At 44.3% G+C, this 25892-nt stretch overlaps 1 protein-coding gene across 3 annotated transcripts in view; it reads left to right on the forward strand.

The window, feature by feature from the left end:
• Nup214 (nucleoporin 214) overlaps window positions 1-25892 on the forward strand; it is a 98033-nt gene that overhangs the window by 65937 nt on the left and 6204 nt on the right. For 2 of the 3 annotated variants that reach the window (XM_078048421.1, XM_078048420.1), the window contains 6 exons: window positions 302-392; window positions 2587-2648; window positions 4986-6815; window positions 9044-9114; window positions 16765-16921; window positions 24028-24180. In XM_078048421.1, coding sequence (XP_077904547.1) covers window positions 302-392; window positions 2587-2648; window positions 4986-6815; window positions 9044-9114; window positions 16765-16921; window positions 24028-24180 — 2364 coding nt within the window. The remainder of the gene's footprint in view (window positions 1-301; window positions 393-2586; window positions 2649-4985; window positions 6816-9043; window positions 9115-16764; window positions 16922-24027; window positions 24181-25892) is intronic. The other variant, XM_078048422.1, reaches the window with a different exon arrangement.

Below are 25892 nucleotides of genomic sequence, written 5' to 3' on the forward strand. Positions count from 1 at the left end.
AAGCATTTTCCTATACCATTTAATCTAGATCTATTTAAAACTAAATTTAAGCTATATTGGAATTACCTGGGAAGGAGAATGTGGAAAGCCTTAGGTTGGAACTAACATTGGCAGCGCTGGAGAGCAGATTCAGAGGCCCTCAGCAAGGTTAGGTAGCACGCGACTCCATGTGGCTCCTGACTTATCACAGGAGGCACATGGGGTTCTGGAAACGGAAGCTGCAGCTCTCAGCAGCGTCATCAGGGAATTACAAACCAGAATAATACTTCTAACTGATTTTTTGTAATGTCCTTATTTTCAGGGACAGGGATAGCCAAGATAGAAGCAGCTGTGACCTCGACTCCATCTGCCGTGGGGCAGTTCAGCAAGCCTTTCTCATTTGCTCCATCAGGGTCAGTAATGAAGTTAAGTTTTATGGCAAATCACTAGCTGTTTTATAGATAGCTTCCCTGAATCTTAAAATTAGGAGAGATATTTATATGTTTATTAAGTGTGTACGAATCCCAAGTTTTTATTATGGCAGTAATCCATCTGCTAGTATGGCAGCAGTTGAACATCTTAAGGTAAATCTATTTCCTCTTTGTGGTTCATACTTATACATACATGTGTTATTGCCTGTTTGTTTATATATTTTGTTTTTAACCTAAACTTCATTTTCTTTGGGTGATGGTGGATCTCTTTTAAATCTGTAGGTCATCTAAAATACTTCATTCCAACACCATTTGGGGTCTGGGTATGACACTCTAGTTGGCTTTAATGCACTGAGAGTACCTATGCAGAGAAGGCAGGAAATAATAGCCATTGTAGATTTTGGTTTTCTATATAGATGTTAGGGGATCTTTTTTAATTTCTATTTTTTTTTTTGTTTAAGAAATAATGATGGCCATGCATATAGAGTCGAGTCATTTGATGAAGGTTTGTCTGACCACATTCCCAGGCAGGCTTTTGTCCACTGTGTGGGACAGTGCTGCTCCCTGGCTATACAGGCTCTTTGGGAGCCTTGTGAGCTGCTGGAGTGTCCTCCTCCTGCCCTGATGGGCCAGCTGGCTGTGTCACATCATCCACACATTTGTTGCTTTTGGAGGTCCCAAGGAAGTCCCTTCTGTACTTTGAGTTTTTCCTCCTACAACAGAAACCACACCAACTCCATCCCCTTTCCCTGGTTTTAATATTTCTTGACTGTTCTTCAGCCTAGCACATGAAAAGAAAGGAGGGCATTAGGATAGAATTCAAGGGACAAAATTGTATATTATATATTTTTTCTAAGTTGTAAATCATTGTTTTATACTTCTTAAAGTAAATTTGGAACAAATTTTGAAGAGTATGTCAATGCCAAGAATTATTTCATCTTTTATAAATGTTAATACAAATGTGAATAATTCATTCTTGCTCCATCATTCCCATTTTTAAAATAAGATGGGAAATTTTGGGTCGTTGAGCCAGTGGCTTGCCCTCTATTAGATAAAATTTCCTCACCAAGGTTGAAATCTGCCAAGAAACAGCAGGGTTTTTTGTTTGTTTTGATTTGGTCTTGTTTTTTTGGGGGGGGGGTACTGGGAATAGAACTCAAGGGCATTTAAACCACTGAGCCACATCCCCAACCCTTTTTATTTTTTATTTTGAGATAGACTCTCCCTGAATTGCTTAGGCAAAGCAAGTTAGGCCTACATTGTTGAGGCTGACCTCCAACTTGTGATCCTTTTGCCTTAGTCTCCTGAGTCATTTCTGTCTGCTTTTTTAATATGATAAATATTTAACACATCTTTAGATGGTCTTTGTGCATTTGAGAGAGGCAGCAATGACTAAGAAACTATAAATTCTTACATTTTTTAACATATTTTATATGCTTGGTCATTTATTCTTTAGAACTCTGTAAAATTTCCTATTTGCACTTTAAGTACACATAATCTCTTCTATTTACACTCGTGCTGAGCTTCCTTCTTCAGCTGTGCTATCTTCACTTGCAGTGTAAAGAACATGTGTGGAAAAAGAAAGGAGTTGGAATGTTTTGAATCAAATTTTCCCAGCTCAGAGCTAAGAGTTATATCAAAGTTGCAGAGACAGTGACTCCTGTTGCTTTCAGTCCAGCATCTGTCCTTGTAGCATGGGGCTCACCTGACATGGGTTTCAAGTTCAGGGTGGGCTCTTAGAGGTTCTCCCTGGTCCAGGGGCTTCTGCCTTGCTAGACTACTTTTGCACTCCTCCATGAGGCAAGCCTTTACTCCAGTCCCTGTGCCCAGCACACATACTCAGTGTTTTTCCACTGCTGCTGTTCTCCTTTTCTTGGAATAAGTCTCCATGCAAACCCTTGCCATGGGAAGCCCTGCCCTTCCTCCATGGCCTGCTGTCCCTCCAAAGTCTTTCAGCCGCTGCCACTGTCTTAGCTCCTCTGTACATTGCCTCTCCTGCTGGGAGGTGTGAAGGGACTTTGCTGCTTCCACAAACATGCTCTCACCCTGATGCTGTTTACCTAGCATGTTGATTCTTTTAAAAAGAGGTTTATGAATGGATTACACAGCAAGACATTGGAAGGGCAACGTTATGCCTCAGGTTTATTCCCTTTTAACTTCTTTTTCCTCTCACTAGGGCTGGCTTTAATTTTGGGATAATCACACCAACACCATCTTCTAACTTCACTGCTGCACAAGGTCAGTCTCTGTGTGACGTAGCACTGCTTTTGTGTTTTTCCCCTTGTTTATTTTTGTACAAATATGTTGACATTTTAACTGTTCCTCAGTCTTGCTTACAATTTCTGCAGTAAGTTTTGGTAATGTGCAGTAGAAACATGTGCATGTGGTGGGCGCTGTAGCTCAGTGGTAGAGCGCCTGCCTGGCACACTCATGTGTCCTGGGTTCTATTCCCACCACTGGAAAAAATCAGTTCGATTTGAGAAACTTTTTCTTCCGTAACTTAAAATATCATTGATTTGTAGTGATTCTGTAGGGTGAGGTAGACATAGTACTGTGAAAATACCTTGGTCCCCCCACACCACTTTGAAAAACCTATCAGCAACAACACTGGTCCCTCCATGTTGTTATAAATTCATCAACTAACATCTTTGTTTGGTTTCTGGTACTGGTGATTGAGCCCAGGGCCTTACCCAAGATAGGCAAGCACTCGGCCACTAAGCTTTATTCCAGCCCTTTTTATATTATTTTGAGACAGGATATTGCCAAGTTGCCCAGGCTGGCCTTGGACTTGTGATCCTCCTACCTCAGGTGGAGTCACAGATGCACACCCAGTTAACTGACATGTTCCTAATGCCTAGAAGAATTCAGATCTATTTAAAAAAAAAAACAAAAAAAAACATTTTTGTCATGTGCCTCTCAGTTCTTAGTTTGTCTTTTGTTTTAAAAGAAAGCTGTAATTATAAAAGTGATATGTTCAATGCCAGGCACAGTGACATACACCTGTGATCCTCACTACTCGGGAGGCTGAAGCAAGAGGATTGCAAGTTTGAGGCAAGCCTCAGCAACTTGGTGATACCATGTCTCAAAATGAAATAAAGAATGACTAGGGGTGTATCTCAGTGGTAGAGCTGGCCTAGGCAAGTGTAAAGCCTTCGGTTAAATCCTTAGTACTAAAAACAGGTGGGGGTGGAGTTCTTATTGAGGAAAACAGGGAATATAAAAACTCATGAAGGAGTTTAGAATCTCCTCGTGTGGTACCCCTCAGTAATAACCATAGCAGTTCTCTTTTTTTTTAATATTTATTTTTTATAGTTGTAGTTGGACACAATAACTTTATTTGTTTATATGAGGTGCTAAGGATCAAACCCAGGGCCCTGCACATGCCAAGCAAACACTCTACCGCTGAGCCATAACCCCAGCCCCCATAGCAGTTCTTTTATAGTTCCTTCTAGGAGTTTTGTCTCCCACTTAGTTTGACATAATGTCTATTGTGAATTTTCCAATATTGAAAATTTTGTATAAATGTCATAATTCTTTCTGTTGATAGAATTATTCTGCCAGTTTTTACCCTTCCACCATTGGACATTTTGGTTATTTCCAGGTTGTCCCTATTATACATAATACGGTGCCTTTTATTTTTTACTCAAAAATATTTTTTGTTTTTTGCTTTTCAATTATGAAGCTGAGTCTGGCTATGCTGCCCAGGCCGACCCTGAACTCTTCCGGGTCTCAAGGGATCCTTCTTCCTTAACTTCCAGATTAGCTGAGGCAGGAGTATGGCAAGTCCAAGGCCAGGCTAGGCAGCTTAGCAAGACCCTGTCTCTAATAAAATAATAAAAGGACCAGAGGTGTAGTTCAGTGGCCGAGTGCTTGCCTAGCACACACCAGGCCGTGTGTTCAGTACTCATTACCACCAAAAAAGAAATGTATATATGAAAGGAACAAAACTATTTGTCAAAAATTATAAGGAAAATTAAAATGGGAATAAAAACATGATAATAATTCTATGTAAACTTAATTAACATGAAAATAGACAACAATCCAAAACCATAAACAAGCTCAACACTAAAAGAGCTTACTGAGTTGAGCCCTAGTAAGTGTCCCTAAATTGTGCCTAAAAATGAACCTGGATTGACGCTTGGTGTCCGTAAATATAGAAACCATTTGCATTTTGAACCAGATCCTAACTTCTCAGGAGGGCTGTAGGCTAACACCATGCTGAGGGTATTGGGGAGGGAAGCTACACTGGTGTGGAGTCAGGATATTAGGGGAGGTACTTTTTTTTTTTTTTTCTTTTTTGGGTAATTTATTAATTTCAAGTATTGTGGGTGTCATGTGTATTATGATTTAATGGTCATGAATGGTCCCCTCCTTTCCACCTCAGGACGATGACTCAGATAAAACTAACTGTGGAGAAGCACTTGTTCTGTCCTCCCAAAAGGAAGCTGCTGTTAAAGCCAGCGATTCCTGTTCCATGGAGGGGAGAGGCTTTGCTTAGGAATGCAGTCAGTGGGAATGTGATGATAGGGCCTATTTTGCTGAATCTAACCCGTTTCCCAATTTCTCTCTTGCTAGGGCCGACACCCTCCACTAGAGAGTCGAACCAGCTGGATGCCTTCTCGTTTGGTGGGGGAGGCAAACCCTTTTATGACACCGTTCCGGAGAGCCCCACTCCCTCCACAGTCACGCCAGGACCCAGCACTCCTGGAGCTGCCACTGCCCCTCCAGGAGACTCTGCCCCCTCTGGCAGCAGGCCTACGGCACCTGCTGGAGTTCCGCTCTCCACCGCTGCTAGCAAGCTGGAAACACCGCCGTCCAAGCTGGGCGAGCTTCTGTTTCCAAGTTCTCTGGCGGGAGAGACTCTAGGAAGCTTTTCAGGACTGCGGGTGGGCCAAGCAGAGGAGTCTACTAAGCCAGCCAGTAAGGCTTCCTCCACAGGCCTCACGAGTGGCCAGCCACCCAAGACTTCAAGCGCGTCCTCGGGCTTTAGTTTCACTAGCCCTGCGGTGCTGGTGAAGCCTGTGGAGCCCCCAGTGCCCTCCTCTGTACCTGCCACCGCGGCAGCTCCCCCAACGGCCGCCAGCACGGGCGCCAGTGGTTCCTCAGCTGGCATCTTTGGCAGTCTGCCACTAACCAGTACGGGGGCTTCTGGAGTGATCAGCTTTGGTGGGACTTCTTTAAGTGGCAGCAAGGGTACCTTTGCATTTGGAAGCCAGCAGAGCAGTAATACAGTGTCGTCCTCTGCACCCCCGTCAGCTGCGACTGCCACTCCCCCTCCAGCCTCATTCCCCACCTTGTCATTTGGTAGCCTCCTGAGTTCGGCATCTGCTCCCTCCCTGCCCATGTCCTCTGGAAAGAACACAGAAGAGGTCACATCGTCAGCTGTAGCCGAGAAGTCGGGCAACAATGAGGTCTCCACACCAACAGCCTCACTCCTCGTGCAGCAGCAGGCTGCCCAGCCTCCCCAGGCTCCTCCACACACTCCCGACTCAGTTAAGAAAGAGCCGGTTCCTGTGCAGCCTGCAGTCAGTAGCCCCAGCACAGCAGCAGCTAGTACCAGCCTCATGGCACCTTCTATAGAGTCCATTCCAGCAGCCACGGGAGGCTCTGATGACAAAGCGGAGGCAGCCTCTCCTCCTCCCACCTTTGTGGTGCCGGGGCAGGCTGCTCTTGCAGCAGCTACGCTTCCAAGCACGGGACCCTTGACTGTTGAAACGTCAGGCTCCCCCACAATCTCTAGCCCTGTTTCCAGTAGTGCTACAGGCCCCACCACAGAGACAGCAGTGTTTGGGACTGTTACTTCTGGCTCATCGGTCTTTACTCAGCCACCTGCTGCCAGCTCTAGCTCAGCATTCAGCCAGCTCACCAGCAACACTGCCACTGCCCCCTCCACCACCCCCATGTTTGGGCAGGTGGTGGCCAGCACTGTGCCAAGCCTATTTGGGCAGCAGACAGGCAGCATAGCCAGCACAGCAGCCGCCACTCCACAGGCCAGCAGCTCTGGGTTTGGCAGCCCTGCTTTTGGTACCTCATCCCCAGGGGTCTTTGGACAGACAACCTTTGGCCAGGCCCCAGCCTTTGGACAGGTGACGAGCAGCCCTGCAAGTGGCTTCTCCTTTAGTCAGCCTGGGTTCAGTTCTGTGCCTGCTTTTGGTCAGTCGGTCTCCTCCACCCCTGCGTCCACCAGTGGGAATGTCTTTGGTGCGTCCTCGAGTACGAGTAGCTCCAGTTCCTTCTCATTTGGACAGTCTTCTGCCAACACAGGAGGGGGGCTCTTTGGCCAGAGCAACCCTCCTGCTTTTGGTCAGAGCCCTGGTTTTGGGCAGGGAAGCTCTGTATTTGGTGGCACTTCAGCCACCACCTCCACGGCAGCACCCTCGGGGTTTAGCTTTTGTCAAGCTTCAGGTAAGAATTTATAGATTTTTACTTTGTTCCTCTCTGTGCTATTTTATTTTATTTATTTATTTTTTTTTAAAGAGAGAGAGAGAGAATTTTTAATATTTATTTATTTTTAGTTCTCGGCGAACACAACATCTTTGTTGGTATGTGGTGCTGAGGATCGAACCCGGGCCGCAAGCATGCCAGGCGAGCATGCTACCGCTTGAGCCACATCCCCAGCCCCATCTGTGCTATTTTAAACATTTACAGCAAACTTGTATTACTTGGTAATTAAAAGAAAGGGAGAAGCAGCAAAAAAATAATGTGTAAGATCAAGAAAGGAGCTTGGCGCACATGCTGCAGGAATTTCCTGGCCTAGTTGGCCAGGTCTGCCTCAGCACGCTCTCTACTCTTCCAGCCAGCAGAATGCCAGCTTCATGGGAAAAACCAAGCATCTTTAGTTTAAGGTCAGGGAAGTAAATGAATGACTCATACATACAAAATTTTGAAATTGGAAGGAGCTGAAGTCATTGTGTCCAAAACTGTCAGGCTTCAAGGAGACTGATCTCAGGTCAAACGGTGCTGATGGTGGAGTGGGAAGAGAAGTGGGTCTCCTCCCCATGCTTCACTGCTCCAACTCAATGTTGCTTGCTGGAAGGGCCAACACTGACACTTAAGAGGTTGCTTTTTTTCTGTTTTCAGTGTTGTGACTTGAAAACCACTTTTAGATTTTTACCATTTTTGAAAGAAAAATCTTATTTTCTCAGTATGTGTATCCAATTGTAGCAGCTGCTTTTACTTCCTAAAGCTATCAAAAGACAGACCAAGTTGAAAATCTATTCCAAGTTTGACTTTCTGATGGTTCTTTTATGAAAGGCAATTCTTTAGCAATTAGGCTATGGGGAAAACAAGTATTTTGTGAGCAAGATTACAAGCAATTGTGATTCATTTCTTCGGTAATAATTTTATTAAAAATGGCTGTTAATTTATTAGAAATGTTTTTCTTCTTGCAACAAATGTTAAACTCCTACTAAGTGCAGCTAAAAGGACACAGTAATGAAAAAAGACACAGTGTGGAGGTCCACTAGTGCCCTGTGAAGAAGCCAGGTGCCTGTGGACTTGGGTGACTTGGATCTGAGTGTAGCCAGGGAGAAGGCCTGTGTGTCACAGGAGAGCAAGTTGTCTCTGTCTCCAGTGCATCTTTTGTCATGCAGTCAGGGTTTGAGAAAACCTCCCACCAAAGGCTTTGTCAAACCAGTCAGCAAATTCAGACTCCCTGAAGGATCTTCTTTGTTGATGAGTACCTGTGTGGAAAGCTGCCTGGGCGCCTCCTGTAGTCCTGGTTGAGGAATGAGGCTTGCTGAAGTTCATGTGTCTGATAAGCCACAGAAATGAGGGTAGCACTCCTGTCTCTTCCTCCTCATCCAGGCTCTTGTGTTACAATGCATTGCTCCTCCTGACTCGCCCTGGCTGCATTCAGCCCAGCATCTCCATCATGTTATGCCTCTTGGAAGGAGCATAAGCTGCCCTGAGAGAATCTGGCATTTAAGATACATTAAAAATCAGGGAGTAGAAATATTCATAATGTTAAGTCAATCATTGAAAAGAATTCTTGGTGGCCAAAAGTCTGAGGAGAAACTGTTCTGAGAGTGTACCATCTTGTTAGCCCCACCCACTTGATAGATGAATCCAGCTCCTGGGACTTTGGAATTTATATTTTATAATATATATTATAATTTTAGCAATGAAAACGGGTCTTTTCTATCACCTCTTCATATCAAACGGTTCTGCATCTATAGTTACAACCAACTGCAGATCAAAATTCATCAAAAGAAATACGTAACTGAATATGTGCTGGCTTTGTTCTTGTCATTATTCCCTAAATAATAAAGTGTAATAACTAGTTATATGGCATTACATTGTACTAAGTATAATAAGTATTATCTAGGGATGATTTAAAGTATATGGGAGTACGATGTAGATTGTATAAATCCTATGCTGTTTTGTGTAAAGGACTTGAACACAGATTTGGGTATCCTGGGGTGGGGGACCCAGAAAAAGTGACCCATGGATACCAAGGAACAATTGTATGTGTTCAGATTTTTCTTCATTTCCTATATGGAGAAACAATTTTATCATAAGTTGATTTATTGTGGGGTAATTAAGCATATTAAAAATGCCATTTTAAAAAGGAGTGCTTGGATGTTGTAGAAGACTCATCCAAGTTGAACTTTTGTCTTCCTTCTGTTTTACAGGTTTCGGGTCTAGTAACACTGGTTCTGTTTTTGGTCAAGCAACCAGTACTGGTGGAACAGTCTTTGGCCAGGTAAATAAGTGCATTTGTCTTTATTTGTGTCAGGTTTCCCCTGTGTAATCTAATCTTTGTGTGGAGTTCATGCTGCATGCCTAGGCCTAGCAAACAGCTGTGTGATTCTTAAGCTTTACTGTCCAACTGTCTTTGAGCATGTGGAAGTCTCCACTTCACATTAGAGAGTCAACAGAACTTGGATCCTCCTCTGGCTGACTTCTGGGAAAGTACTTAACTGACCTCCATCAGTCTTCTGCCTGTTCTGTTAGGCTGGGGTTGGCAACCTACAATCCACAGGCTAAATCACCCCTAGCCTTGATTTATATAAGTTCTTAAGCTAAGAATGGCTTTTACATTTTTTAAATGTTTTTTTTAAAAGAAGAAAAGAAAAAAAAAGAATATGCAATAGCAACTACATATGGCCCCTGCACTGAGATGTCTGAAGTCCAGGGCTGAGCCACGCATAGTTTTAAGTACTTTCTTCAGATTAACTCATGGAAGCATCTTAGCACCTCTGTAGGCAGGGGCTGATACTGTCTCCATTTGAAAGGTGAGGACACTGAGGATCCAGAGAGGTTTGACTCAACTGTTAGCACCGGCTACTTTTAGAACACAGTAACCTCAGAAGAGCCCTTCAGAAGTAAAGGCCTCTGATTGTCAGTCACAACTGTGACTTTCCACAGCAGGACTTGGTGGGATTCCAGTAGATGATGTGTGGGCATGATGTGTGTTCCTTCACATATTAAGTAGAAGGTTTTCCACATGCTGGCAGAAACAGCTTAGACCCACTCTGAAACAGAGCTCTGGACTTTATTCAATCCTTCACATTATTCTTTCAAATAAGTTTTGGGGTATTGATTCCCACAGTTAAACTAGCCATGCAAAAGAAATGGGGATCTGTGAACAAGAGCCAGAATAAACGTCAGAAATGCCAGGCATGGATTACACCTGTAATCCCAGCAGCTCAGGAGGCTGAGGCAGAATTGAGTTCAGAGCCAGCTTTAGCAATCTTGAGACCCCCTGAGCAACTTAGCGAGACTCTGTCTCTAGATAATAAAATATTCAAAAGGGCTGAGGATGTGGCTCAGTGGTAAAGCACCCCTGGGCAAAAAAACAAAACACAAAAAACAGAAATACACTTGCAGGGACTATAAAACAACTATGTTTAAAAGAAATAATAGACAACTTAAAAATACTAGTATGGAATAGGAAATCACAAGACCTTTGAAAAAGAACCAGCTAGAGTTTCTAGGAAAAATTAATAATTAAAATTCGAGACACAGTGGATGTATTTAAAAGCAGACAAGCCAGGCACAGTGGTGTGCACCTGTAATCCCAGGAGGCTGAGGCAGGAGGATCACAAGTTCAAAGCCAAACTGGGAAATTTAGTGAGACCCTGTCTCAAAATGAAGGGGCTGGAGTTGTGGCTCAGCGATAGAGCGCTCGCCTTGCACACGAGAGACCCTGGGTTCAATCCTCAGCACCACATAAAAATAAATAAGTGAAATAAAGTTATTTTTTTTAATGAAAAAAAAAAAGGGGTTGGGTGTAGCCCAGTAAGAGCAGAAAAGAGCAGTAGTGTACTAGAACAGTGATCAGATGCTAAGTGTTTTAGGCTTTGAGAACTGCGTAAAGTTTCTGCCACAGCTGCTCCACTGTGAAGCAGCCGTAGATGATGTGCAGTGAATGAGATGGTTATGTGCCAGTAAGGCTTTATATACAAAAAGAGGTGGTAGACAGGATTTGACCCACAAGCTGTAATTTGCTAACATTTGGACTAGAAGGTTAGTTAAATTATTTGGAATGTATCATGGAGAGCAAAAAAGATGAAAAATGCAAAAAAAAGAACAGATCCTCTAAGAGAAAATTTAACATACATGTATTCACAATCACAGAAGAAGAGAGAATATGTACATGGCAATATCAGAAGAGAAAAGAAATTTCCCAAACAAGTAGATAAGAGTAATTTACAAACCAAAAGCCCAGCCCAGGGACGCACAACTGTAATCCCAGCAGCTTGGGAAGCTGAGGTAGGCGGATCACAAGTTCAAGACCAACCTCAGCAACTTAGTGAGGCCCTAAGCAACTCAGACCCTGTCTCTAAATAAAATACAAAAAATGCTGGGGATGTTAATTACCCGAGTTCAACCCCTGGTTTATTTAAAAAAAACCTGCAGCAAAAGCTCAACAGGTCACACAGCTCTTGAAAGGAAATCAGTCCCGAGACCTGTCACAGCACAAGAGCAGAACAACAAGATTAGAGGAGGAGGCAGCCTAGACAACTTATCTTCCAGGGAGCCACGGTGGGACTGCCAGCTGACTTTCCTGCAGGCATGAAAGAAGCCAGGAGGTGGAGAATGTCTACCTGGGATTTCTAAACATGCAAAAATTATCTTTTCGAATGAAGTGAAATCAAGACAGTTTTTCAGATAAACAAATATTGGGAGATTTCATGTCTTGCACACCTGAAGGAAATCCTAAGGGATATTTCTCAAACAGGAAAATTTAGCATTACCAAAATAGTGGCCTTCTTAATTTTAGGGAAAAACAAGTCGTAAAATAGGGAAATTGTAGCCACCAGAGCAATCGTATTTTAGAGTATATTCTACAAAGCAGGGGCTGGGGTTGTGGCTCAGTGGTAGAGTGCTCACCTAGCATGTGTGAGGCACTGGGATCGGGCCTAAGCACCACATAAAGATAAAGGTATTGTCCATCTATAACTAAAAAAATAAAAGAATATATTCTACAAAGCAAAAAGGGTAAAGTTTTAGAAACTCTCATGTTGCTAGTAAGAATATAAATTCATGTAACCTTGGGAAATCATCTGACTGTATCACGACTAACATTCAAAATCTTTATTAACCCAGCAGATCTGCTCTGGGTATATAACCAAGAGAAGTAAGTGCCTTTGTTTACCAAAAGATAGGGATTAGAAATGTTCATGAAATAGTGAACTCATAATAGCTAAAAACAGGAAACAACCCAAATCTCATAAATTTGAAGAATGGCCAAATAAGTTGTGCTGTTTTTATCCAGCAGAATACTACAAAACAGTGAGATGAAATATGCTGTTCCTCCCCAAAACAACAGGAGTCACCCCACCACCCCTGCTGGTATTAGGTGCCTCTAGAGGAGCCTGCCCCAGAGTACTCAGTGTAGGACCATGTTGGCCAAGAGATGTGCCTAAAGTGAGAGAGAGCCTTGAGAAGCACCAGAAATGTTTGATATTTGAACATTGAACGTTATGCACAGTTGAAATCGTGTCAAAATTAAATGAGCTCTCTACACGTAAAGGTTATGAACTTAATAAAAAGTCATAGGGAAAAAAATGGGCAGAAGTGGGCTGGGAATGCAGCTCTGTGCCAGAGGGCTCATTCCCAGCCTGCAGAGAGCCCAGGGCTCCGTCTCTAGTACTGCATAAAAAAAGAAGAGAAGAAAACAGGCAGAAGACAATTCATGAAAGAAGTTGCACAACATTGGGCCTGTGCTTGATCACTCTGAATGGTATACTTAAATGTAGCCAATATGGTACATTTTATAACAATAAGAATATAAGAAAATAAGAAAACTTTTTTTTTAATTAGGTATAGACCAAAGGATCAATAAACAAAAAGATGTTCAACTTCATTAGTGATATAAATAAAACCACAAAGAGATGCATACTCATAAGATGCAAAAATATAAAGTCCAGTACTGAGGGAGTCACACCTTATGGGAGTACAAATTGGTCCACTCATCTTGGAGAAGAGTTTGGTACCGTTTAGTAAAGACCAACAATGCCACCCCTAGATTTGTTCTTTAGAAAAACAAATATGTACCAGGATACAAGAGTGTTCATAGCAACACTGTTACAGTAACCCCAGCAACCCAGACACGACTGTTTATCAGCATTCAAATGGGTTGATGAATTTACATTATTCTCTGTATCCAGCTGTGAAGATGGGTAATACTGCTAACTTGGGTAACTGGCTCACAGAGAGTGGAGCCAAAGAGATGCAAATGCATTACTGGGACAAACTCCTTATGTTGCTCCCCTTCCCCCATTCTTCCTCCATGGAAATTATGTTTGCAGTTGAATGGGCCAAAAATTGAATTTTATTCTGTGAGGGTAGGTGTCTTTGATACTCATCACCATATCCCCAATGTGTAGGGTTGTGACTGAAACCTGATAGACAATGTGAAATGAATTAATTCTCACATGGCAAGGAGTATCCTCAGAAAACTTCACTAGGATATGAAAGGATATAGGAAACTTTCACTCCCATTGTACCACCAAGAAAAATTCAGATAGTGTGAAATTTTGGTTTGGGGTGATGAAAGAGTTTTGGAAATAGTGGCAATGGTTACACAACATGGTAAATGTTACCGACACTGCTCAGTTGTATACTAAAAAAGGTTAAAATTTCCATGTGCCAGTAATCCCAGCTACTTGGGAGGCTGAAGCAGGAGGATTGCAGGTTTGAGGCTAGCCTCAGCAACTTAGCAAGGCCCTGAGCAACTTAGCAAGACCCTATCTCAAAATAAAAATCAAAAGAAGCTGAGGTTGTAACTCAGGGGTAAATCAGCCCTGAGTTTAATCCCTAGTATAAAAAAAAAATGACTATATTTTTTGCCATAATTTTTAAATTTTTCATAATGATATACCAAAAACCATTTGAGTTTTAGTGTGTTTGTTTTTTGGTGCTGGGGATTGAACCTAGGGCCTTGTGCATGCAAGGTAAGCACTCTGCCAGCTGAACTATATCCCAGCCCCATTTGAGTATTATATGCTATAAATCAGTGTATTGTATGATATGTGAATTATATCTCAATGAAGCTGGTATAAATAAGTCAGATTGGGATCTGAAAGATTTGCAAATGCAGCAGTGATTTACCTGGCATCCATATCCTCCCTGCTTTGGCCAAGAGAAAAGAAATGAAGACCGGCCTGAAAACAGCTTGCACAATGCTTGCATTCCGCTGCCTGGATCTGTTGAACCTAAAGGTGATAACGGCAGCCCAGGTTCCTTCCAGCTCCAGGCACTTACAGGACAGATAACCCAAACCCTAAGCAGAGACAGTCCCAAGTCAGTCAGCATGAGCTCTGCATCGTCAGACAGCAGAGAATTCTCACTGTCAAGGAAAAACATTAGTATTCCTTAGTTGCCACTGTTCTATGGATAAAGTCTACTATGCAAAAAAATAAAAAATAGTGGTCTGGGGCTGTAGCTCAGTGGCAGAGCGCTTGCCTCTCAAGCATGAGGCCATAGGTTTGATCCTCAGCACCACATAATATAAATAAATAAATAAAAATAAAGGTGTTGTGTCCATCTACAACTAAAAATTTTTTTAAAAAAATAGTGTGTATAAATGAAATAACAGAAATTTAAGGGGAGAGGCGTGCAATATGATTTTTTAAATGAGCAAAACCCAACATATATGTGATCCAGATATTGGAACTAGAGACAGAGACTTTAAAATAACTATTGTGCTCTAGGAGTTACAGAAAAATGTTGAAAGAATGATTGAGTACAAAATCTCAGCAAAGATGTGGAATTTTAATTTTAAAAATTAGTCTTGATCTGTATTTGAAGTTCAAATCTAATGCTTGAAGTCAAAAAAGAAATTATTAGAAAAGCTTAAGAGCAGAGTGAATTCTACAGGAGAACAATGAACTTTTTGTACATTTTGAGATTTTTCTATAACTTTAACTTTTGAAAACTATTGTTCATTTCAATTAAAAACAACAGAATCCTCTCTAACCCTGCTGAGGGTGCAGTAACCGTCAGTTTACATTCAGCTGGGGACATTCGTTATCCACTTCTCCACTCTGGATAGCCAGTGTCTAATTTCAAATCACATTTGAAATTAAGCTGAGCCATCTGAATTCTTGGCTTCTGCAGGTCAGTGTGTGCAGCTACTGTGTGTTAGCTGGAGGTGGAAGGTAGCTATGCAGTCTCATCTCAACAGGTGCATGCATTTGTGGTCATGGCTTCCTTCCTCAAAGGCAGCTTACTTGCTATCAGAATTTCACTTTTATGATTGGGTTGCTACTTTTTGTTTGGTTTTGGGTTTTGGTACCAGGGATTGAACCCAGGGGCACTTAATCACTGACATCCCCAGCCTTTTTAAAATTTTTTTCATTTTGAAACAGTGTGTCCCTGAGTTGCTTAGGGCCTTGCTAAGTTGCTGAGGCTGGCCTCAAACTTGCAATCCTTCTGCCTCAGCCTCCTAAATTGATGAGATTACAAGTGTGTGCCACCAAACCTAGGTGTATTCCTGGTTTTTAAAAGCCCTTTGGACTAGTGCTGTAGATCGATGGTAGAGCACTTGCATGGGCTTTCACAAAGTTCCATCTCCAGCACCACAAAAGAAAGAAGAAAAGCTGTAACTCATCATTACATAATTGTGGTCGAATAAAGTTCATTGCCCAAAGGCAAAAAATTGTTATGTTCAGGGTACAAAAGACAGGTATGATTGTGCCACATGAGGCAAAGGGTGAGAACAGCTGATGGTGACATAGAGGTAGACAGGGGCCAGATCAGAGAGAATCTTCTAGAAGCGGTAACAGGAGTGGACAGGTCTGATGCCTCATTGCATCTTATCCAGCTGCTTCTGGACTTACAGTGGTGGGGATTATTGCACAGTCCCAGCAAAGGGGGAAGGACAGGTGGCCAAGATGGAGGGGCACTGGTGTGCCATGTTTTAGAGAGGGCCTGCTAGAGGTTCCACTTGTGGAGATCAAATGACTATTTGCAAAGTGCTTAGAGTGCCTAGTACAGAGCTGGCACTTGACCACTGGCCTCTGTTGTTAGAAGGCTGAGCAGCAACTGTTTGTGAGCTTTCAGTTGTCTCAGGTGCTGTTCTTAGCTCATTCACTCGTTTTGAGGCGTGTGGTTTAGTACCCTACTTTACAGAAAAGGCCTGGGGCACCACTCTGCTACAGAAGGAGCTTCTGGAAGGTTCCTCTGCCCAGAGACCCCTTCTAAAGCCCAACTTTATCTACATGATAACCAAGGAGACTTCAAACTTCACTAATGCGAGTGGTCCCTCCAGTCTAGCACTGATCATCATTCTGGAGTCAGTTTCCAAACAGAAATCAAGTGTCTGGTGCCTGATATAGCTCTGAGTCAGCATGTGTCCCTGAGTTAGCAGCTTCCTCTGAGCATAAGATTTGCGAACTTGGACAAGATTCAGCAATGGTCATCATTTCAACAATGGAGCTAATTTAAGCTTTCTGCAGCACTGGGAAAGTCATTATGAAATGAAATTGCGCAAATTGAGAGACGACTGTAAATCACTCATCCTTTGCTGCTGATGAGTTCAGCCACATGCTTCAGGAATCAGAAGTGGTACCCGTGATGGCTTCTAAATGCTCTCAAATTTTTTATTTGGTGGATCTCGTGTGGGATTGGTTTTCCCACCCTGGAATTGTGTTGGGCACTGCGGGCAGCAGGGCAGGTGAACAGTGAAAGTTCCCACCTCTGTTGCATTCACTCAAGAACTGTAGATGGAGCAGCAGTCCTTGCCCAAACTCCAGCCTCTCCTATGGTTGCTGGCCTATCCCCTTCTAGAACCAGAAGAGTGCACTTGCTTTGCCACATGTGCCAGCTGCCACCGCCCACAAACCTGGCCTGCCATCACCATGACCTCTCATCCCAGCTTGCTTCCTGCCCCTTTTGTTCTTAGCAGTCCTCCAGCTCCAGTGGTGGTGTGTTTGGGTCTGGAAACACTGGAAGAGGGGGAGGTTTCTTCAGTGGCCTCGGAGGAAAACCCAGCCAGGACGCTGCCAACAAAAACCCATTTGGCTCAGCCAGCGGGGGATTTGGATCCACAACTACACCAAGTAAGTTGAGAAGAGTTCTCCCAGGCCCCTTGGTCCCTGATGCCATTGTCATCCTCATAGTGTTCTCAAAGCTTTGGGGACAGCTCTGAATGAGAGGGAAGGGGTTAGAAGGTCCATTTAAAGTGTCTACCCCAAAGCAGTGTGATGAGGTTTTGTTCTGTGGTTTTTAATGAGATGTCCTATATAATCCTGAAAGGACATCAGAGCTGCAGGGAGAGGATCAGTGTCCTGAACCACTCGGATCTCTCCGAAGGCCCAGATTGCACTGTTTCGTGGCATTGGGGTGACTTGAAGTGAATGCAGGCAGACAGGCAGAAAGGAGCAGCGCGCCGCACTGGGTGGCTTGCACAAGAACACGTGGGTTTGCGTTTGGGCAGCAGTCTCTTCAGATTTGCCTTGGATTTCAGCTGCTGTAGATCTGAAGCCTTCAGTATTTCTCATCTCTTGTGTTTTTGTTTTCTTTTCATCTGAAGCTGTATCTGGCAGCATTTTCTTCTTCAGCTAATTTTTAAAATTCTTTGTTGATCTGTCTATTCGTGGTTGGAAATGAAAAAGTGACTTAGATGCAGTCTTCAGGTTGTGTGTTACCAGGCAGCGGGATCTGCTGCCTTGTGAGCCACTGTGCTCTGGTCATAGCTGATTTTTCCTTCATATTAAGGCCTCTGGAGTTAAGAGCAAAACTTCCTATCCCAACTCGCTCTTCTGGGTTTGTAGGTCAGGAACGGGTTATTTTGATGTCACTGTCCACTTCAGTAATACATAAGGAAAGATTGCTTGTTGAGAGGCATCGACCTCTTAGCTCCTGAAGTTATATAATCAGAAGTTTTTTCTGTTCTCAGCTTTCAGTCTGCCAGTAGAGATTTAGAATTCTAAAGTGAAGGGATCTTGGAAATCAATTCTAGTAGTTTTCAAAAACTGCTTTTGCATGTGAACTCTTATGAATCCTAAGTAAAACTGAACAAGGTTCACACTGAATCAGAGGTCAAAAAGTCCAGAATACATGTGGGTAGTTTGCCCAGCCATGACCCCTCAACCCCATGAATCTAGGCATCTGTATAGCCCACACTTTGAAAACATTCTTTAAGGTCAAAGCCAGAAAGTGGCAGATCTAGAACTCAACTAGATCATATTTACCACATCAAACACAGCATCTGGCACAGAATTAATAACAAGCTAGTTAGAAATTTGGATTTATGCTGGATATGGTAGCACACACCTGTAATCACAGCAGCATGGGAGGCTAAGGCACGAGGATTGTGAGTTCGAAGCCAGCCTTAGCAACTTAACAAGGACATAGGCAACTTGGTGAGATTCTGTCTGAAAATAAAAAGGGGTGGGGATGTAGATGTAGCTCAGCAGTTAGGGGCCCTTGGGTTCAATCCCTGGTCCAAAAGAAAAGAAATGTGGATTTATCCCAGATGTAGGTTCTCATGTGTGAGGCTGTGTTACTGGCCAGTGTCGTTAACCACTTCAGTGTGTCGGATCCCTGTAAAAATTCCCTTCCTCCTGGCCAGTTCATCTCTGTGCCATGGCCCTTAACTGTCAGAGTGGCCTTCTCTCAGGTCAGCTGGAGCTGGCACGTACTGGCTCATGAGAGCCAGATGTACACATCTTCCCCCAAGTCCACATTCAGTGATGTCATATTGGGTAGCGTGAAATCAGCCCTGGTAGTGCACTTGTACCTTGAAGTTGGAAACTACCAGCCAGGACTCCTCCTGTTGCTAATCATTTGCTGACCCATCATTGTTTCTAATGCTTTGGTTTTGGTTTAAAGTCAATACTTACCTGTTCTTAATAATACCTCTACTGTTCTTTATCTCATAAATGTTAACTGTTAATTGCAAACCAAGTTTACATTTATTCTTAAGGGAAATTTAAAGGAATTTAAAGAGGCAGAGGAAAGACCTTTCACATTTTTATTTTTTTTAATTAAGTTTGTAATTTGATAGTGAAAGGGACAGGAAACTCTTTAACCCTAGGACCCAGTGCAGTGTAAAAGAAAGGAGCAAAGGAAGAGGAGGAGCTGGGGGAAGTCAAGAGAAGGGCATTGTCCTCAGCATAGTACAGAAAGCTTTCTGCGGAATCGCCAGTGGCGGCCTCTTTCTCCTTGGGTGACTCTGCAGCGTTTGATAGCTCCCAGTGCTGCTCCGCTCCTGGGCAGAGTGAGTCGCTCTCCTGGTCCCTTCCTCCTCTCTCATGGTGCTTTTCTGCTGCTTTTCCTCCTTTCCAGTACTGTGGGGCACATTCCCCAGAGTCACCTGGGTCATGCAGTGAGTGGTCTTCACACCCTCCGCCCTGCTTCCAATCTCCTCTGCTGTGCCAAGAAATCCATTCAGATCGGGGTTTTTTTGTTATTGTTTTTGTTTTTAATTTTTTTTTACTTTTTTTTTTTGGTGCTGGGGATCGAACCCAAGGCCTATGTGCATGCAAGGTAAGCACTCTACCAACTGAGTTATATCCCCAGCCCTTATTTATTTTTTTAAATGGTTTTTAGTTGTCAATGGATTGTTTATTTATATGTGGTGCGTAGAATCGAACCCAGTGCCTCACACATGCTAGGCAAATGCTCTACCGCTGAGCCACAACCTCAGCCCCAGATCAGGGTTTTTGTTTTGTTTTGTTTTTGTAATATTTGTTTTTTAGATGTAGTTGACACACTATCTTTATTTTATGTATGTATTTATATGTGGTGCTGAGGATGGAACCCAAAGCCTTGCACACGCTAGGCAAGCACTCTACTACTGAGCCACAACCCCAGCCCCAGATCAGGTATTTTTAAACTGATTTTATTTTGCCACTGTCCCTACCCAGAACCCATTTGCAATTTCCTGCCAAGTTTCTAAACCAGCTATGGACTGGAGTCCAGGCCGTCCACAAGCTGGCCCAGCACACCTAAGTTCTACTCAAGTTCCACCCATTCCCTCTACTTGGGCCAGCTGTCGGTGCCACCTCCCTGTGTGGGCTGGTTCATGCTGCTGCCTACTTCCTGCAGGGGGGCAAGATAGCAGTTGCTTGGCGTGCCCCTGCCTGAGACTCAGAGGGCCCAGGGGATCTCCTTCCCTAGAAATCTACAGTCCTTGGAATTGCTGCTTCACAGAACATGAGGCAGCAGAGGATCAACCTTTATCCATTGCCTGCTGTGTGCCAGAAGCTTAATACAGGGGCTGGTCATTTCCTACAACAGCATTCTCATTTGTGGGCTACAGAGGTCACATGGCTAAGCAACCATCTCCTAGCCAGCAAAAAACAGACACCTCCAGGTATGCCTGTTGGGCAGCCTTATACCTGCTCTCTGGGGCCCAGAATATGCTTTTGCAGTGGCACACTGAGCATAAACTAGGTCAAGAACAGTTCCCTTGATGGTAATTGAGTTAGGAGCTGCCCGGTCCTGAAGCCGCCCTCCTTACCCCTGAGCAGTGGCTATGGCCAAAATAAACTGAGAAACACTGCTGCTTGGAGTTGTTACCTTCTGTCTCTAGGAGCTTGAACTTCGTAAGTTTTTTTTTCTGTGTTGTCCCCAGAGACTCTACTAAAGACAGGTGGTTAGCCCCTGTAGTCATTTAAAATTCAGCACCCCTGTGCCTTGTCACCCAGAAGAACTCTTTGTCTCCTGAGTCTTATCCTGAGGATACTGTGAAAAGTCATCCTTAGCACATAGTTTTTCTTCAGGGACCTGACAGGTATATTTGTGTCAGGGGCTGAGAAAGCCATCTGACCGTCATCTTTCAGGCCCACAGGCTTCCTCCTGGCTTTTTAGGAGAAGGCCTGAAGAGAGGCCTGGACCAGGGTGTTAATGAGATTTCCCTTCTGAGTATGCACTAGATTCTTGTTCAATGACTCCAGATCTGAAGAAAGACCTGGAATGCAGTCCCTGTGACACTGTTTACAACAAATTTAATTTACATCAAGTATAGTTAATTTTGATTGGGCCAGACTCTAATGTTGGATTCTGCCAATGATTTTGCCACATAAAAGACCAAAGGGTCCACATCTTGCAGTAGGGCGGAAGCCAGAGCAAAAGGTCATTAGACGGCTCTTCAGAGACAGACTTTGTTTTCAGAAGAATCTTCTCCAGTGAAATGCTTGTTCCACCAACTAAGCCACTTCTTGTTTACCATATTTTAAAAGCTAGGGTGATTATTTTGGTGGTGTCAAGAGAGAACCGAGGAGCACCCTGTGGCTTGGGATCACAGGGAAGCAGTCCCAGCCCTGCCTCTTGTTCCAGAGTGGCCCATGGATGGTAGGGCGTGTCCTCCTGACTGCCACCAGCTACCACAACCACATGTCAGTAGAGAAATTCTTGGGTCTTTGCAAATTTTGGAAAGGGCTTGTTTTGCTGTTTGTATATATTAAAATTAAGATATGGAGGGAGGAGTTGAAGGAACAGGGAAGGGGGAGCCGTCTTCTCAGAGAGCCACAAAATGCCACCCTGGGGCTTCCACACTGGTGGCGTCCTCCCAGCAGCTGCCCTAGTCAAAAGTGCTGTCCCTATGTTCTGTGTCAGGGAACTGGGATTGAGGGAGGTTAGGTCCTCCCCCGAGGTCACAACAGCTATTAGGTACTCTAACCCAGGCCTGACTCAGACCTCAGGATTATTCCACTATAATATGCTACAAATACCTCAAAGATATAGATTTCTTATTTTTTTAACTCATTGTGCTAAAACTACATATTTGGGGGTGCTGTGTGATACTTTTAACATATGTATTCTTGTGTAGTGTTCACACCAGAGTCAACCTGTCTCCTCAAACATTGTCATTTCTTAATGGTGAAAATATTCTGAGACTTTTCTTAGACCTTTTTTTTTTTCTTTTTTTTTAGTTGTAGTTGGACACAATACCTTTATTTTACTTATTTATTTTTATGTGGCTCTGAGAATCAAATTCAGGGCCTTGCACATGTCAGGCAAGTGCTCTACTGCTGAGCCACAACCCTAGCCCCTCTTGGACCTTTTTTTTAACTGTACGTTGTCATCATCTGTGGTCACTCTGCTGTGCAGTACAACACCAGCACTTCCTTCTCCTTGTTACGGCTTAGTACCTATTACTCTCTTGCTCCTCCCAGCCTCTGGACACCACCATTCTGCTCTTAACCTCTGTGAGATCAACTTGTTTAGGTTCTACAAATGAGCAAGGTCATGCTGCATCTGTGCCCGGCTTAATTTGCTTAATATGACAATATCCTGTTCCATCCATGTAGTCACACGTGACTTTGTTTTATGGGTGACTCGTATTCCATTGTGGATATGTTCCACATTTTTTCTACCCATTCCTCAGCCCATGGAAACATGGGTTGTCTGCATTTCCTGACCACTGTGAATAGTTTTGCAGTTAAACCTGAGTGTGAGATGTCTCTCTGGCAGACTGATTTTATTTAACAAAAGATTCCTAGAGAAAAAGATAAAGAAGTCCAGAGACTTCTAAGTAGTCTCAACTTCTAAGAAATCTAAATCTCCCAGCATTATCCCAATAAAATCATTTCATTTCTCATTTCATATAGTTGCCCCAGATTTCTCCAAGATGAGGTCCCACCCCTAGACTTGCCCTTGAACTTACTATTTGGAATTTTACATCACCAGCACTAATACAACAGAGAGCTGAGTCCCGGGTTCTTGAAGTGCTGAGTAAAGGCAGCGCACTGAGGAGCCCGCCTCCTCCCCAGGCTCAGCTGGGCTGCTCTCAAGGGAGGGCAGTGCGGCCTACGGCTCCCTCACCAACGGCCGCTAAGCCTGCTCAGAGGCTGCTTTGTCCACTACACCAGGGATGAATGAGCGGCGCCTGTCCTGCTCAGCATTAGGTCCTCCTTGTCAGCAGTGGAGACAGGGCCTTACTGGGCCAACGCTACGTTATTGGTGCCTAGAAAACAGGTAGCCATGTCCCGGAAGTGAGGCCACTTACCTCCCTGATGGTAGATCAGGAGCAAATATCAGCTGTGTAGTCTTCCTTTGAGGCAGGACTGGCCATGGGTTGAGGAGGGCCAGCCCTTCTAGCAGCTGGACTTAGAAGGTGACAAGTGCGTCCCTCCCTGCTATCCTTCCACCTGATGACTGGGGAGTGGCTGGGGTTGCGCAGGTGTTTGGTAGCTCTTGATGATATGCCGCACCCTCTGTTACCCATGCACATCCCCCCCCCCATGTATGTTTTACCCCCATTTAAGTATGGGTCTCTGGGCTTCCACCCAATTTCAGGAAAATTCTACCTGCCTTATCATGGGTGTAAACCATCTTTAATAAAATATCCATCCAGTCCTGGTGATGAAACAGTTTTTCCTGGGTCCTCCCCCAGATAGTTCAAGAGTCCTGATAGATGGTGTGCTGTATTTTCTTAGCACTGCTTCCATGCACGTGACTTTGGGCTGTTTGTGTGTGTCCAGGTTTTTTGTTTCTTTCCCAACATGGGTTTTCGCAGCTTCCTTTCTCCCTCAGCTCTGGGTGAGGATTCCGGGTGTGGTAGAGGAGGGAGTGACCCATTAGATAAGCATCCGAGATGTCAGGGCTTCTCTGAACCTCTTGGAAAGAGGAAATCAGACTGGACGCCTCGCCGGCTTCTTTCATGTTGTGCAAAACACCTCTCACCCTCTTCAGACCAGAGAGAGGAGCTGCAAGGTTTTCCTGTTCTCCAGCCGATCTGCACAGCTCAGTCAGCTCAGGCCTGCCCACAGCTGCTGCGCTTGGTGTGGATTTGTTCTAACTTTGATTTTTCCAAGTTGGACAAAATTTGAAGTTTGCCTTCATACAAAGACACGGATGGAAACAGGCCCTGTTCTTCAGAAGCAAGCAGCCTGCAAAGCCGAGCTGCTGCTGGCCCTCTGTGGCCAGGTAGACCTGAGACCCCTGGGAGCTCCCAGGCCTTCTCCGGTGGGGCCTCTCCTGCCCCTGTGTTTTGTGCCTGTGGTGTCATGCCAGGAAGTCCTGGATCTGGGTGCCACAGGGATTGCAACCCCCTCCTCAGGGTGCGTGGATATCAGAGGGCGAGCTGTCGGCCCTCAACTCAGTCCCCTCCATGTTCTGTCCTGGGCTGGTTTGTCACTCCTTTCCCTGCACTCCTGACAGGCTTCTCCTTTGTGAAGAAGAACAAACACCCTCACGTGTGTTCTCGTCCCTTTAGATACCTCTAACCTGTTTGGAAACAGTGGGGCCAAGACATTCGGAGGGTTCACCGGCTCGTCCTTTGGAGAGCAGAAGCCTGCTGGCACTTTCAGCTCTGGAGGAGGCAGCGTGGCATCCCAAGGCTTTGGGTTTTCCACTCCAAATAAAACAGGTACCTTACACATGCTAGTTATGGGCATCTCTGTGTGCACGTGTATCTGTGCAAAGATGCTGCAAGGAGATACTATGGTGCTTTTCGAGGTGGGGATGGAAGCATGGGAAGAGTTAATTTGTGCTTCAGTTAGTCTTATATTTTTTTGAGCATCCACTACATTCCTAACACTTTCCGAGGTCTTATGAAACCTGTCTAAAAAGGACAGGATGCTAATGCAGCCCTGCAAAGAATGTATATTCTCCTTAGGAGGGAGAAACGTAAATGTTTAACAGTTGCAGAACAAGCAAAGCAAGGGAACACATCAGTAAATGATAACTTAAACAAGAAAGATCCTGAGTCACAGATTTGTGTGGGTGCCTATTGCTTGTGATGGCCAATACAGCTGCTCCGTTTAATTTCTCTGTTTACGTCATTTTTCCCTCTTTCCTAAATTGCTTTTAATTGAAATGCATGTGTGTGCATGTATGTGCACACACTATCCAAATATTGTAACTGTGCAGTTCAGTTGATTTTTGCAGTTGGAATTTTCACTACTTTTCATTTTAAACTTATAAACTGCAGCCTATCTATAGTCATGTACTTTATTTGTAATTAAAAATTTTAAAGAACAATATGTGTTTAGAAACCAAACCATGTCCTTCCTTTCCGTCCTCTACCTGTCTGCCCTGTCTCTGTCTCTGATGTCTGCAGAGGGTCTGACTGCTGCCCCTGTTGGTGGAAGTTATCTGCTGAGATTTTGTTGAGGGCAAGGCTGCTGGGAGGCTGTGTGATAGGAAGCAGCTCCCTTGGCCGGCTCCCACAGGGAAGAGGGTAGTCTGCGTCCTCAGGTGTGTGGGCTGCTCGGAGGAAGGGTCCTGCCTGAGGACTAGATGCGCAGGTGGCCCTGACCTAGGAGTGGGGCTGCTCCACCAATAGCATGGACTCCCGCCTGTGGATCCTGGAGGAGCAGGGTTTCCAGGCCCATTGACCTGCCCTCAGACTGTGCCTGGGTGGCTTGGTCTTAGGTCACCAGCTCTTATTATTTTCCCCAGACTTAAGATGGATAGAGTGCGGGACTGCAGCTCAGTGTCCATCTCCAGCACAGGTAGGAAGGAAGGAGGATGGACGGATGGACAGACTGGAAATGGACATCACAGCTTCTTGTTATTGCTACCACCACCCCCATACACACACACACACACACACACAGAACGTTTTGAAAATGAAAGGACCACGAAGCTTTAGCCCTCGTTAGAAAGGAGTGTGAACATTTGAGAGATGTGTGTTCATTTGCCACTGAACCTTCCGTTTTCCTTAGGAAGGAGGCGTTTTCTTCGGCTCTTCTGTGTTCTTGTGTGTGGTTCCTTATCTTGGAATTTATGTCCCAGCTGATTCAAGAATCTCACTCTTTTATCAGTCTTAGAGAAAAATGTGTCCACCCACCTTTCAGAATATTTTTCCTGTTTGACAAAAGCACCTAGCTTGAGGATTCTAGGAGAGAGCTGCCTATCAAATACAAGTACCAGATGATGTAGCCACCAAAATCATCAGCATGGGGCAAGAGACCTCTCCCTTCCCTCGGGCTTCTGTGTGGGGCCTGGGTTGTATCTGCAGCAGAGTGGGCAGATAAATAGGGATGAAATGAGTCCGCCCTCCTGAACAGGCCGGACAAAGGCCAAAAGCATCGGGATTATCCCTTCTAGCTTTAAGAGGGATTTTAGGGTCGTGGT

Source organism: Ictidomys tridecemlineatus, chromosome 4 (assembly GCF_052094955.1).
Source record: "Ictidomys tridecemlineatus isolate mIctTri1 chromosome 4, mIctTri1.hap1, whole genome shotgun sequence".
In the NCBI taxonomy this organism is placed as follows: domain Eukaryota; kingdom Metazoa; phylum Chordata; class Mammalia; order Rodentia; family Sciuridae; genus Ictidomys; species Ictidomys tridecemlineatus.